General features: G+C 36.7%; 2 protein-coding genes across 2 annotated transcripts in view; one reads left to right on the forward strand and one right to left on the reverse strand.

The window, feature by feature from the left end:
- Nucleotides 1-468: 468 nt before the first annotated feature.
- LOC144970527 (aminoacyl tRNA synthase complex-interacting multifunctional protein 1-like) lies at nucleotides 469-14,984 on the forward strand. Its single transcript, XM_078910264.1, has 8 exons — nucleotides 469-603; nucleotides 4,890-5,048; nucleotides 5,951-6,060; nucleotides 6,486-6,599; nucleotides 8,734-8,913; nucleotides 10,152-10,363; nucleotides 11,002-11,170; nucleotides 12,500-14,984. Exons 2-8 carry the CDS (start codon nucleotides 4,897-4,899, stop codon nucleotides 12,664-12,666), a joined length of 1,104 nt encoding a protein of 367 aa, XP_078766390.1. The 5' UTR covers nucleotides 469-603; nucleotides 4,890-4,896; the 3' UTR covers nucleotides 12,667-14,984.
- Nucleotides 14,985-14,997: 13 nt separating this feature from the next.
- Nucleotides 14,998-15,720, reverse strand: part of LOC144970528 (ran GTPase-activating protein 1-like) — a 30,823-nt gene continuing 30,100 nt past the window's right edge. The window contains 1 exon segment of the mRNA XM_078910265.1: nucleotides 14,998-15,503. Within this exon segment, the coding sequence (XP_078766391.1) occupies nucleotides 15,434-15,503 (70 nt within the window). The 3' untranslated portion in view covers nucleotides 14,998-15,433.

Raw genomic sequence — 15,720 nt, forward strand, 5'->3', positions numbered from 1 at the left:
GTCGGCGATGATTCCAGCGAAGCTCGAGACTTTTTTGCGTCTCGAGACTCAAAAAAGTCTCGAGCATCGCTCTAGTCATCGGTGCTTTCATTCAATACCTAGTCATTGGTATTGGGTATTGACGTTATATCATATTTTAAACAGCTAACAAAACACAAACGTCGTAAATAGATCAAAATGGTTATAGGTATCAATGTTTTATTATTATACAAAGTGAATTTATTTAATGTATTTTAAGTTTTAATACAAAAAATCCATCCAAAGCTCAGTTGAAGTGCTACTTCTCGGGAATTCCCGACTTTTCCTTGGTCATCGAGTTCGGGAAGTTTTGAGTGTTGGTGGCCGATGACTTGAGGTATCATCGAGACTTCCGCTCGACACTAGTGTGTACCTAGTTTCGATTTGTCTCGAGTCACTTGTCTCGCTCGACAACGTCGACTGCTGAACTTCTGCATCGACATTGAGGAAGGTAAACGTTATAGTATATAAACAGACTTCGTCTAATCCTCCCAATTATTTTTCTAGAGAATGCAGAATTACCATCTTTTCTGATACAACATTTTGGGGCCAATCTCAATCTGTAAATGCACGTGAAGAGAAGACGTACGTAAAGTCAACATGTCAACAACATATGAATGATGAATGAATGTGAGCATGATGTAATAGATAAGTAATACCACAAAAATAATTAAATCTCCTCTACAGAAGGAACGAAATTGACGTCACTCATCTCTTTGTCATTTTAAATTTAAAGATTAGTCTCCATTATAATTATGGTAGCGTCAATTGCCAAGGACCTTGACAATTGTCAAATCGCTGTGATTATCCCCAGACACCTGTCTGGGGATAATAAAAATTTGTTATCCCCAGACACCTGTCTGGGGATAACGAATTTTCATTATCCCCAGACGCATATTTGAAACTCCGCTCTTTTAAACAATTATCCACATTCCAGAATATGGAATGTTTCCAGATGCACATAGAAATAAGGAAAGTTAATAAAATATCTATAAAAACATAAAATTAACCAACATTAAAATCAGTTGTTACTACATATACACAATATGCGTCGACTTCGAAGTGGGTGTCATGGCCGAATGGTTTAGTCGTCTGCCCTGGAACTTTGACCATAATCGACGTTGTGGGTTCGAATCCTGGTAACGTCACTTTTTTTTTTTTTAAAATTCCGTCTTCTTTTTACAGAACGTTGAAAGGGATAAATGTCCCACCCATCCTCCCCCCACCTCTTTTTTTTTTTATTATTATTGAACTATCTCTCTCTCTCTCTCTCTCTCTCTCTCTCTCTCTCTCTCTCTCTTGTTTTTTTTTTCTAGTTTCTAGCAAATATATTCGTCCCCACTCCGATCTCAAATAGTGTCTAAAAAGAATAAATAATTAAAAAGCAAACAAATAGAAATATTCAGAGAGCGACCAAATGGTCAGATAGAGGAGAAAAAAAACCAATAATTGTTTTAAAAAATAAAAACAATAATTGTTTTAAAAATAAAAACAATTTAAGAAATTCATGCTCAGAAACGGAACATTTACATAAAGGTTTAGCAAACAAAAAACTCTAAGGTTTAGGTCAAAATATAAAAAAAAAAAAAAGAAAAAGAGAGATTTCCCTCGGAGCAGGGAATAGTGTTAACAATAATAATAATAATAATAATAATAATAATAATAATAATAATAATAATAATAATAATAGTAATAGTATGATAATAAGAGTATTAATAATAAAAAATAATACTATTATTGATAATAATATAATAATGATTATGATGGTAATAGTGATAATAATAACAAATATTACAATTATTATTATCATTATTATTATTATTATTATTATTATTATTATTATTATTATTATTATTATCATCATTGACCAAAACAAAAAAAAACAATAATAGATCTAGAGCAAATTAAATAATGAAATAATATTATCGGAGAAATAAAAAATTCAACTGATTAAAAAAAAACTCTTGCTCGGAACTCGTAACAAAAGTGAAAACAATGAATATCGATTGGGAAGAAAGAAAGAAAAGTAAAAAAAAGAGTGGGGGGGGGGGGTCGGTCGCGACTGGGTCGAATCTGTGCAGCTAAAAGGAGTAAAATGAAAGGTGGCCTTACCCACTGAGCTGCCTATTCACACCGCTATCGGAATATTTTAAATTCATCATATATGAGCTAAACATATTTCCACCATTTTTGCTTCCTTGTTTTGGTAGTTATTTTCATCTCTGATTCGAATAAAAATATGTTGTTGGATCTAGTTTTGTGGACGTGTGATACTAAATTGTATTGTCTTGTGCGAAGCAGACAGGAAAATAGCAGGTGTGGGCTTTGGGCTTTGGGGCGAACAACACCATGGCCTAGGAATTCGTCCGCGACATAAAAATTATTCCCGGTCGCCCCCAAAATTGTGGCCAGAATGAGCAAATTATAGAAACAAGAGATGATCAATAAAGTTAACAGGTTGATAGGTTATGAAAATTTAAATGGTTGGTGGACTATGAACAGATTTGATGATTAACAACTTTCTTCCTGGTTGAAAATAAAAGTCGAATTGCCAGTTTGACGTTTTCAGATCAAAGTAACAAAAGAAATTTCATTGATCCATTTGCTTTAAAATATTTTTTTAAAAAGAGCTGGATTTGACATTTGATCACTATTTACTTTCATCTTGTGTTAAATATCACTTGATATATTAACTGTTTTGGGACACAACCACTAGTATTTTTTCCAGAATATTTGGTATTTTTCACGCCTAGTTTGGCATTTTGCATAAAATCTTTCTGCCCACTTGCTACATGCGTCTGGGGATAGTATCCCCAGACAGGTGTCTGGGGATAACAGAAATTGGTTATCCCCAGACATCTGTCTGGGGATAACGAATTTTTATTATCCCCAGACAGGCGTCTGGGAATAATGACAGCCTTGTCAAATCGTCAATTGCCAAGGACCGTGTCAGTTCATCAACTACGCATGTGTACTTTTAACTGCCACGGAGTACCTTTAGTGTCATGAAGTGATGCATTGCCACAGAGTGATGTTATGTATTAATATTAATTAATAGTCTCTTTTACTCTTCTTTCTCTCTGTGTGTCGTTTTCTCTTTTTTTTTCCTCCATTACACACACACTCTCTCTCTCTCTGTAATTTTCTCTTTTCCCTCTCTGCCATTTTTTCCTCTGTGTATGTATTTCTCTGTCATTCCCCCCCCCCCCCCTCTCTCTCTCTCTCTCTCTCTCTCTCATATTTCCTCTTTTTGTTACGGACCTTGCCAGTTGGTAGATCATCAACTATTTACTAATAATGCCACGGATTGATCTTGTTGCACAAATATTTTACGTTAATTATTCCGTATTAAGACGATGTGCAGTATATTTCCTTTAAAATAAAGGAAATCTTACTTTCTTTTTTAATCTAGGACATCTTGGCAGGGATTTGCCACCTCGTCCTTCTGTTTTTTTTTTCCCCCGCTGAATCCGAAATCAACAGTAATTTTTGTTTGGTATTATTTTAAATCATCTTTGAATTCGTGAAAAGACATAAAAATTAAAAACAAATGCCAACAAGTGTGGACTTGATCCTTTCCACAACGATTGACAAGGAATGAGTGAATGGCGAATGGAAGAAAAGAAAGTGACGGGGTTCGAGATTCGTATGCGCGCAAATCGAGGCTTGACTGAAATCACCACATGCAGCTGATTGAGGCCCGACTGAAATCACCACATGCGGCTGAAGAGTTCCAATTTGACTCCTTGGCAATTGATGAACCGTCAACTACCAAGGACTCACTCCTTGGCAATTGACACTTCCTATAATTATCAATCAGACATTGGCTTGGTATGTTAATGTTAATTAATTTTGATAGCTAGCGTTTTTATGCACCTCCGTGGGAGGTGTACAAAAACGCACTGTTTTTATGCATCTCTTTTGGCGGTTTAAAAAAAGCGCACCGTTTTTATGCACCTCTGTTGGCGGTGCTGATTAATTAATGAAAATGTTGCTGCTTGAAGCTCGAGGGAAAAAATAACGATAAGCATTGAATTGTAAGTCTCAATTTATTACACGAAGACATATAATGTGGATGTTTCGGGTTTCCCCTTTATCAACAAAACATGACAAATAAGACTAATGTCGAATGAAGGATGTGTGAAATGCGTAGTTAAGGCGAATAAGCATAAACAATGATGGGACAGAAGATGGAATACCCATTTGTAAGGAAATACGAATGAAATTATGACAATAAATAATCATAAAATTAATTAAAACCCGTTTTTATGTACCGCCATTGGGGTGTAAACGTGCAGTGTAGAAATAGACTCACAGAAAAAAAGAGGCTTCTCATCTTATTTTCTGTGTATAGACCCATCTATGTCCATGAGGTTTAAATAGTTTTAGATTGTAGTTTAACTCGCTGCTTAGTGTTTACATTGTAGACACTGTTACTGTCCTGAAGACAAGTAAGTGACTTCCATCATTGAATTGAGTGGCTATGCGATCTTGTGGTATGACACTCGCTTTCGAAAGGTTCTGGGTTCGAGCCTCGCTTAGCTCATAGTTGAGTCCTTGGAAAAGGCTCTTTACTCACATTCTCTCACCGTACTTAGGTGTAAAATGATACCTTGCCGTCAACAGCGTTGTCTCTGTCACAAAAAATTGTAATATCGCCTAACAGTACAGGGGTCATGTTTCGTTCTACATGTTACGTGTTACTGTTGGTCAGGGACCCCTTGTAAAGCGCTTTGAGCACATTAAGTGGATATCGCGCTATATAAAATCTCAAATCTTTTTTTAGTTCTAGGTGTTCAGTTTGAAATATAGAACTGTGCTCATCTGTTATATGAAGAAATAGTGATGTTGTTAATCATTGTCGTCTCCAGATCCTACATGGTCTTGAACAAGATTTGTCAAACAACACTGAGGTACCACTCTAGTAAGATTCTTGGATCTAGACAAGCTTTGATTTTCAATTCATCACCATACCAGAATCTGCCATATTCATACAATTACTATTTCAAGACACTTACTCTTGAATCACGGTTAGTATTTTCAATACTGAAAATTATGCCGAGGCACAGCTTTCATTTGACATAAAGCTAAAATGAATTCAAGATTTATTGGAACTCTTCCGTGTTCTGTGAAATATCCTTTTAAGGGTTCTTTGTTGTGCAGTTAGTAACACAATGTTAGCTCAGTTAGTATTCAGATAATGATGTTGCTGATAAAATAATAATAATAATTATTATTATTATTATTATTATTATTATTATTATTATTATTATTATTATTAGTGCATGGTAGTTCATCAACAACATCACATTAATAGCAAATAGGACCCTAAAATCATTGGCTTACAAGTCATTGGTTTGACCACAAATTGAATATGCATGCACTGTTTGGGACCCACACGCAAAACACCTTTTTTGATAAACTGGAGGCAGTACAGAGACTAGCCACTCATTTTGTTACGGGAAATTATGAGAAAACATCAAGTGTGAGCAGCATGATTGATCAACTTGTATGGAAGTCACTCCAAATTAAGAAGAAAATAGCACACCTGACCATGATAAAGAAAAACCTGGTGGCGATTTCAAATCCTGATCTCCAAACACCGTCACAAACATCCAGAAATTCCCACATGGACAGTTTCATTCCCCTAACATCCACCAAAGACCTCAGAAAATTCTCATTTTACTACAGAACCATCACAGATTGGAACAATTTAACGCTGGAAGTTACATCTGCACCCACTTTAGATTTATTTTCAGAGCTTCTAGATCACTGCTGAATTTTCACCTTAATGTTATATTGTTCATATAAAATCTTCATGAATGAAGGTGGACATCAAAGGAAGATTCAGATTTTAAAATATGAGCTATCGAACAAATGGCCTCTAGTGAAACTTAGCATCCAATACTTTTTTTGTTCTTTATATTTTTAGAAAAATGAGTTCTGGTCAGGAATTGGACCGTATCAAAGCAAGGGCTGCGGAAACAGAAACAATTCTGGCCAATCTCCAGAACCAAATTGATTCTATAAGAAAGGCTGCAGGTAAGTTTTCATTCATCAATTAAGTGTCCATTTTTTGGATTAAAAACAAGGAGAGGGGGGGGGGGGGGGGGCTGATGTCAGATTATCACGAAGAAAGAAACAATCGTAACAACCTCTCGATGATCAGCAAAGTGTAACCCTGTTTCCACAATTTATTTTTATTTTTTCTCGGAGTGGGTGGGGGGGGGGGGGGGGGGGTTGGTTGGCTGTTGTTATTCTCAATTTATTCTCTTGCATTAGACAATCCCCATTTATGGAGAGAACCATTGGTTTTGGTCACAAATGCATTCATAGTTTTCACACCAATGGTTTTTTATTTTGCAATTCGCAATAATACACAATATTTAATGGTTACCATCTTTTTGTTTGTTTTTTGGACATTTTATCATGTATGCTAAGTTATCCACTTTTTTTTAACCCCTTAGTGAAGCAGGCTAGCTTAGGAGAGGAGGAGAATTTGAGGAAGGAAAATGATGTCTTGAAAAAAGAAATAGAATCATTGAAGATGAGTTTGATTCTGGCTGAAGTAGGGAATGGAGGTGAGTCTCTGGTTTTCTCTTTCTGTCACTTCACCAAGAATTGTCTCCTCTTACAGGCAGGAACAGTAATATAACTGTAGTTAAATAATGAATGGACTGAACTGGCTGCCCCCATCTGACGTATCAACCTCACTTGTTTCCTCCAACTGGTCCAGTATCATATAACGGCCACGAGATAACAAATAAACAAAATGCATACGAAAACGTCCACAATAATCAACCGTAAATTTTCACATCTCCAACTACTCTCCCGTCTCCTCTCCTTGACAACTCAATTCCCTCCACTGCTTCCGTTCGTCTTTCGCGTCACACTGACCTCCTTCCCTTCATTAACTTCACATAACAACAAAAATAACACCACAACCACAATAACGCTTAGAATAAAAGGGAGATCAGTAATCTGCTCAAATTGTCTGTCCTAATTTATGATTTGGCTCAGTCGTAACCTGCAATTTTGAATACAGTCAACACCTTTTGTTGGTCCCAAATTTTTTAGTTCTTTATGTAAGTGTGTTCCATTGATAATTGATAATATCAACCTTGCTTAAAAACCAACCTATCTTTCTGTTCACATGGTGTTGGCTTTATATGGATTCCACTGTGTTTGATTTCAACAGGATAAAATGAATTGATCATTAATGGACTAATTTACATGATAAATTTTGCATTTATCAATTGACATGAACACAATAGAATGTTCAATGTGTTAAACCCAAAAAAGATGAACCAAACATTTTGATAATCAGAACAATTCAAAATATCGTCTGTTTTTCACTCTTTATTATTGTTATCAATCTTTCAACGTCTCATTTAAAATAAAAACTGATCATCGTCTTGACATGACTTTAAAATATGAAACCATACTAAACTTAGGATGTCATAAGCACCATATTTAAAATGTAAATGTTTTATAATACAGTAGTCATCACTTTTCTGCAGGGTGCTAGGGGGAGCTGAAAAGTGTGCAATAATCCAATATGTGACTGACTTTAAGGACGTCAATAAATCGTGGATTATCTCCTCTGAAATATGTATTGTTCAAACTCTAACTATCAAATGGGACGACCAAGGCTTGTCAGAATTTTGAAAATGAATTCTATGCTTAAATCAAGCAATTTAATTTGTTTAGCTTGTCAAACTTTTCAGCGCAAGCTTGCAATTTCAAAAAGGTTGCAATTGTCGGAAAGGTGTGATCTGTCATTAACATTATGACACCTTGCCTGGCCTGGCAAACGATGAAGATTCGTCCCAGATAATTTATGAAGTATGAAAGTGTCTTTCCATTGTCATTGATTTACACTAGTCGTAAAATAAAACTCTGGTGGAAAAAGTAAAAGATTGTCAACAGAGAGCTTGCACTTGCAGCAATAAAGATTTATTACATAAGGAGACACAATGGCTGAATGGTGTAAGCTCACTAACGGATTATGACACCTTGCATGCCCTGGCGAGTGGCAAATATTCGTGGTGTGTAAACTCGCTAACGTTATGATTATGACACCTCACATGCTGTTTGTTTGTTTGTTTTTAAGTGTTTTACGGCGCTTGCACACCTCGAATGCCCTGGGGAATGATGAAGATTCACTGTGTAGTAACCCATAATTAACCTTCTTAACAATGCTATGGCACTATCACGTGTACCCGATAAACTAGTATGATGTGTGAAACTGCATTTCCATTGCTATTGATTTAAATTGGTTGTAAAAATATTGGATGGGAAAAATAGAAGATGGTCAAAGCAGAGCATGCAGTTATCTGAACCTTGCATGTAGTCATGGAGACATATTATTTAGAAAAAAAATTCTGTCACCCAGGAATGATGTACCATAATGCGATGTGGACATGAATTTGGCGTGCAGAAAGACATTGACTACTGTACATGTCTTTCTTTGTTTTGTTTTTTTTGTTTTTTTTATCTTTTGTCTCAAACAGTATTTACAATGCAATATGTTTTGTACAGTGTTATTGTTACTTATGTCTTAAGCGCATTTAAGGAACCTTTGGTCCATTTAAAGCCCTATAATTAATATGATATAACAAAGATACAGAGCTCAACTCTACATGACCAAGTTTCCTTTCATGATCATATATATTATTGTTTCTATCCTCCTTCCCCCCACCCCACCCATCCCAGTGCGTCAAATCCATGTACCATCAAAGGAAGTAGCCGCTGCTATGACAGGCCCTGTGACAGTGACAAATGGACCTTCCAAAACTACCCAGAACAAACAAGGGACTGCTCCAACTGAGGTTAAAGAGGAGAGTACAACCCCAGCAAAGAAAACTAAGACAGAGAAGAAGGGAAAAAATGAAGGTACTCCTTTATGCAATGCAGCACGTAAATCTCAAACAAGTTGGAACAGGGCCTATTTTTTTTAGATTTCTGTGTTTTCGAGTTTTCCATGTTGAGTATTTTCCAAAGAATATGAAGAAGAATGTGAGGCAGGTAAATATGTGTGGTTTTGGTAAGCCCTCATTATAATGAGGTGTCGTGTTTAGTGCATCTTATGTCATTCAGAGATGGAATATAGTTCTAATTTGGTGGCTATAGTAATAAGACAAAGCCAGCACGTCACATTGTCGACTCAGTAAGTGAAATCTTTACCATGATTCCAACTCATGGGTGCAAGCAACTGGACCTCAAAAAGCCTGCGAGTCTACTTATGACCAGACATATAATCTGAAAAAGCCTGCAAGATTCACGGATGCTGTGTTTTTGTCTGGGTCAACTTTCATTTCTTCTCTAATCAACTTCCGGTTCAAATTTAATAATATAACTCTCGCTTCCGGGTCACAGTAGCATCGTGATTCAAAAGTTTCGCTTTATCATATGGAGGTACCCGAGCCGATTGTTGGGACCTAAACAAAACAAAAAAATCCAAAAAAAAAATCAATCAAATCCAAATCGCAAAAAGCCGGCGACGTTTTTTTCGGTAATCCAATCGGCCGGCACTCTTGCACCCATGATCCAACTAATCATTATCACTCCTCACTTATCTCCACCACGCCTCTCCTTTCACCCCATCCTCAATTACTTATTTGATTTTGATATAACAGTAACAGCCTTAGGTAATCATTTCTTGCTAGTCTCCCACTGGTACTGGTACATATTAGAATTATTATATAGAGCGATAAGTCGAGTGTGTAAAAAACACTGGTCAAACATGCTTTGCACCCACTCCCCTCCCTTCCCACACACACATAACTCCAGACGCACGCTTGTTACATGCCACACTAAGAGCAATGGTAGCTTTCATTTCCGTTCAATACAAACATAAGGCAAAATCATTTTTGTGCTAGCCATCTGACCGGTAATCAGAAGGTCTGAGGTTCGATCCTCAGTCGAGGTCGACTGATTTTTTTAGATGTTTTTTTTTTTTTTTGTATTTTACTTTCTTGCTTTGTCTGGCACATTTCATACACTTTTGTTCAGTTCTTGATTTTACATCAGTGCCTGCTCCTCAATTTCTTAATTTGATATTTGAAACAAATTTTTATCACGCGTCTCAGTGGCCCTTATCTGTTTTGTCTCAATGCTTTTTATCCATCCAGGTGCCGATGGTAAAGCTAAAGCTGCAAAAGGAGATGATGGGAAGGGAGATGCAGAAATTGACGTGTCTCGATTAGACATGCGTGTCGGAAAGATTGTCGGGGTGGAGAAACATCCTGATGCTGACTCTCTCTATGTGGAAGAGGTTGACTTGGGTGAAGGGAAAAACAGAACCATTGTCAGCGGCCTTGTCAAACACGTTCCCATCAATGCTGTAAGTTGTTTGAATTTTTTTTATTCTTGCTGACTTTTACTTTTAGTTAGTTGTAATGCCCTATCATGACCCTGTCCAATCTGCTGTCTCAAAGTTGCACAAGTTTTAGATCCCCTTTGGTTAATATGCATGACCTACGAGATAAACAAGAAGATAATCCAGCTACCGCACTGGAACCATGGGCCTATACGTCATAAGCTCTGTCATATCATAAGACCAATAAGCTAGTTTCTTAATTGGTTTAGTAATGAATATTCCAGCTTCTTATCATAATGATACAGTTTTCACTTAATCTGGATTTTTTTAGCCTAATCATGATCCGCTTATTTGTAATCTTTTGTTTTGTTAAAATTATTAATTCTTTTATTATTGTTAGAATAATTTGTTCCAAGAGATGTGGTGGTTAATAGCCAATGGGATGAACTTGTTTTGTTTTGCTGTTGTAAAGGGTTGGAGATTAACATGGTTTTAAAAACTTTTTAAAAACTTTTGGAGATTAACATGGTTTATAAAAACTTTTTAAAAACTTTTAACTTTTACATTGTCACATCCTTGTCCCATGTGCCACATTAAAAAACAATATGCGATCACATTTCGTTCTATTAATTTATTTTTCCCCTCTTTTAAATTGTTTAAAGATGAAGGACCGTATAGCTGTGTTCATGTGCAATTTGAAGCCAGCAAAAATGCGAGGTGTCTTGTCAGAGGGCATGATCATGTGTGCAACCAGTCCAGAGAAGACGGAAATCCTTGTTCCTCCCACGTCCGCATCCATTGGAGATCGTGTCAGGGTGAAAGAATTCCCTGGTAAGTAAATATTACAATTAGTCGGCTATGTGGTCTGGTGGTATGACACTCGCTTTCAGATCGGAAGTTTCTGGGTTTGAGCCTCGCGCTCGGCGCATAGTTGAGTCCTTGGAAAAGGCTCTTTACTCACATTCGCTCACCATACTCAGGTGTAAAATGAGTACCTGGCCGTTAACAGCTTTGCCTTTGTCCGAAAAATTATAATATCGCCGAACAGGCGTCATGTTCCGTCCTACATGTTAAATGTTGCTGTTGACCAGGGACCCCTTGTAAAGCGCTTTGAGCACATTTAGTGGATATTGCGCTATATAAAGCTCAATTATTTATTTTGTTTTAAATTAGTCCTTCAGAGCCATGAGCAGACCTGCCTTGTAATACAAAAAATTCGTAGAAATACGAATTTTTGGCTCCAGCTAGAGATCAACATTCATTTCTTTGACTCAATAAATCTTGTTGAAAAGGAAAGTTTAGTTCCTTAGAACCTATATTCAGGACTTTGGAGCATTTTTGGACCATGCTGGAAATTATTTATTTCTAAAGCTATTTAATGTGGCTTTTTCTTTTTTCCCTTGGAAACTACGAATTTTTGAAATTTCAAGTAGGCAGCTCTGCATTAGACCCATGGAGCCGGAGTTTATCCCGATTTTATAGCATGAAATGGACAATAGCAACTGCTTGTTTTCCTTTGGATAGGATTGCAAAGTACTTTCCACCAGATCTAACAGACCGTGCTACCCATTCACTGCTGAGAAGACAGGGGGTCAGAAAAAATCTTGACTGTACCAGGGACCAATCTTGGTCCCTTTGCGTGTGAAGCGAGTCCTCTATCAACTGAGCTATCGGGACAACTGAGAGCCCCAGCTACCCAATTATTGTGGTGTTTACAAGGGAGTCAGAAAAATATCTCCAAGAGCAATGGTGTTTGAAATAGCCATCATGATATTTCTCATATTTTATACAGATTTGATAATCTGCCTCTCTTTCTTCTAGACTGAAGATGAAGTGCGGCTATGTGGTCTTGTGGTATGACTCTCACTTTCGGATCGGAAGTTCCTGGGTGCCGAGCCTTGCTCGGCACATAGTTGAGTCCTTGGAAATGGCTCCTTACTCACATTCTCTCACCGTACTGAGGTGTAAAATGAGTACCTGGTCGTTAACAGCATTGTCTCTGTCCGAAATTTAGCTTTTATAATTTATATAGCACAATCTCCACTAAACATGCTCAAAGCGCTTTACAAGGGGTCCCTGGCCAACAGCAACATTTAACATGTAGGACGGAACATGACACCTGTACTTTGTAATAATAATGATATTTTCACTGACTTTCAGGTGAGCCGGATGCACAGCTGAACCCCAAGAAAAAAGTGTGGGAGACTTTGAAACCAGACATGCGTACTAACAAAGACAGGGTAGCTACCTATAAAGGGTCTGTCTTAGCCATTGAAGGGAAAGGGGTGGTGGAGGCCCCCACTTTGTCAGATTCTCAGATATCATAAGTTGTTTCCATAATAAATTATCATATTGTCTCTCAATTTGTTTCAATAATAAAGCGTGATATTATCATTTTGTTGTCATAGTCATGATTTCTTTACTGACTGAACTACAGTTGAAAAGCACACAAACGTTCTTCCAACTATTGGGGGGTGATTTGTATTTTGACAAGTATTGACATTTTTTTTTATTTTAAAGGAGTTCATGGTGTTTTTTACTTTTAGGTTATATCAGCGCCAGTAAAAAGGAGGAAAAGGGGATAGTAAACCCTGATATAACTAAATTTCCGGTTGAGTGATTCTATAGGTAGGTCTGTTAGGATCTTGCAGAAAGCACGTGTCCTATCCTATTTTAACACTATAAAACCAGGATAAACTCAGGCTTCATTGAATGTATGGCTCTGAAGGAAAAATTATTTTCCTCTGAATGGTTTTTCCAAGCACATGTGGTAGAGCTAGAGGACAGCATGCACCCTACAAGAAGGAAATAATAATATAATAATAAACTCAAGCAGGTTTCCTCAAACTCCGGGGACATGAATAAAGAATTTGAGGAAACCATGTGCGTACAAACAATAATAAGGAAAAAAAATTAATTATCAAATAAGTAAGATTCATAGCACACAGTATCCTTAGTCATTAAGCTCTTGACCCTTTACAACAACATAAAATCTCATTATAATAAATAAGCGCCAAGACCCTCATGTTAGAGGATACTGTGCGCTTTATAAGAGTATTATTATTATTTTCCATAACTTACATCATATTAAAAAAGAAAGGATTGAACACAGATTATGATTTGGCCTCCTGAATGTTGTGTGTAATTTTGAAAGGTGAGACAATGACTCGAGACCTAAGTATAAATTTAGACTTTTGACCGAAATCTTAGTCTGCCCGAAATGGATGGCTTAACCAGTAAGTCAGGGGTTCATTTGTAAGATGCAGCCATCATCAACAATGTGGCAGCTAGATTGTTTATTTAGAACTTCTCTTGGAAGGAAAAATAGACGAGAATGAATGATACAGGTGCCTTGTAAATGTCACTGACTTAAATAAAAAATTACAGATAGCGTAAAGTACACATTTTTGTATGACTCTTTAAAAAACTGACTGATTGGGAGTTGCATGTGAGAATTTCACTAAAGTTGTTTTTTTTCCCTGGGGAAAAATAAAGATTTGCAAATATAATTGGGGACCAAATTGTTATGCACTTTGTTTTTAAGATTATTTACAAGACAACAAATATCATCTCTCAAAACTTCAGCTCTACATTTGACTGTTTCCCTCCCAGCTAGGGTATCCGGCCAGAGCCAGGACAAAGTCAAGTAATCTCATCTCAAGACAAAGATAGAAAGCATGTTGGAAAACGGATTTTGGAGGATAGAAGACAAAGTGCCTCCCTGCCCACTATGGGAGGTCAGGAACCCCATCCAGTATTATGCACTAGTGCTGGATTGTTTCATATGATTTAGATAATGGAGAGAATTTTGGCATCTTCACACACTGATATCTACATAACTTTTCATAACAAGTAAAATAAATTGAAAAAGAAACAGTATTATTTTATTTTTTTTTATTTGCCTGCATTTCCAGTATAGCAAGAATGAGTATCATTATCATTTGCTTGTGTAACTTTACATACATCACTGGATTCTAGTACACACTCAGGAGAAGCCAAAAAGCATGCCAGAATCCAAGTGTGCCGAAATACGATGCTTATGGTAGGTAATGACCTATCATTATCGTGTAGATAAAATTTGGTCACCCAACTCTAGCATGCGGTATTGCATGCAGTGTGCTGGAATTCGACTTGAGAATATCCAGCGAGTACTGTACCTTAGGGAAAAAGAAGATTAGGCAGACCAAAGATCACTGATTCAAGAGGCCAAGCACCCAAGAAGTAAGCAAAAAAGAATGGATGTTGGATCCCAGAAACACACATCCCGTAGCAATCCACGATCCTAAACAGAGACCACCCAAAGTCTAAAACAGATGCTGACAGGGAGGATTGGATTCCCTGTTAAATGGACATCAATAGAAGTTTAAAACCTGCACAGAAGTATGCCACCATCTGCTGATTACCTTCCGTTTAGCAGAGGTCAGAGGGAAACCCAAGTTAATTCTTCCAAAGAGTACACAAGGAAAATGACACCAGATGATAGTAGTAACAATAGCACATATCAGCTTCAATGACAAGTCTTTTTATGAAGATAATCAGTCATACACACACACCAGACTTGTCAACCAACCTCGACCATTTGAAATTAATCATATTTTTCCCCAATATCTATTCTAATTTTCTCATTTCCCCCCCCCCTCCCCCCCCCTCCCCCCCCCAAAAAAAAATAAATCAAATTTTCAACACGCAACATGTACCACCATCCGAAATTTCAAATCTAACATTTGCTGAATTCATGGAGACTTATCAAGCTGGAAGAGGGTAGGAAAATCTTGCAATTCCAATGACAATCATCTAGCTGGCTATTCAAATTCTCATCTAGGTGAAGACGATATTTAAACTAACCTTCAACTCTTCTACTTTTATTTGTTTCCCTCCCATTCTGTTACAAACTCATGACTTTTTGTATTTATCACATTTTAGTAAACATTCCTATATTATCATATTTTGGACCTCAAAGCGTATTAAAATATGAGAAATCATACTGGTTGGCAAAATCATACTGGTTGGCAAGCCTGCATACACTCTCATAAAATCATACATGTAGGTACTCAGTCATACACGCATACCAATTAAATCTTACACAAAACCCATTTAAAACGAATAGAGAGTTTGTAATATCTTGTGTGTTGCCTCTGATGATTTGTCTAAAACAGGGTGTGGTCTGAAAAAGAATAGAAAAAATAAAAAGAGAGAAAATTCTTCAGGTTAATTTATTACTTATAAAACAATCACAAACTGTCACTTTTGTGCAGTAACCTCCTAAAAACATTAATTGTAACAGTGAACATTTCTAAAGCATCAATATCAGTTTTAATAACTTCTCAATTTTGCTTAATGCAAAAGAAAGAGAGCAATAGGGGGCTTATGTGACATAATAA

Source organism: Berghia stephanieae, chromosome 4 (genome assembly GCF_034508935.2).
Source record: "Berghia stephanieae isolate SIO BIC M18660-M18661 chromosome 4, UCSD_Bste_1.3, whole genome shotgun sequence".
Classification (NCBI taxonomy): domain Eukaryota; kingdom Metazoa; phylum Mollusca; class Gastropoda; order Nudibranchia; family Aeolidiidae; genus Berghia; species Berghia stephanieae.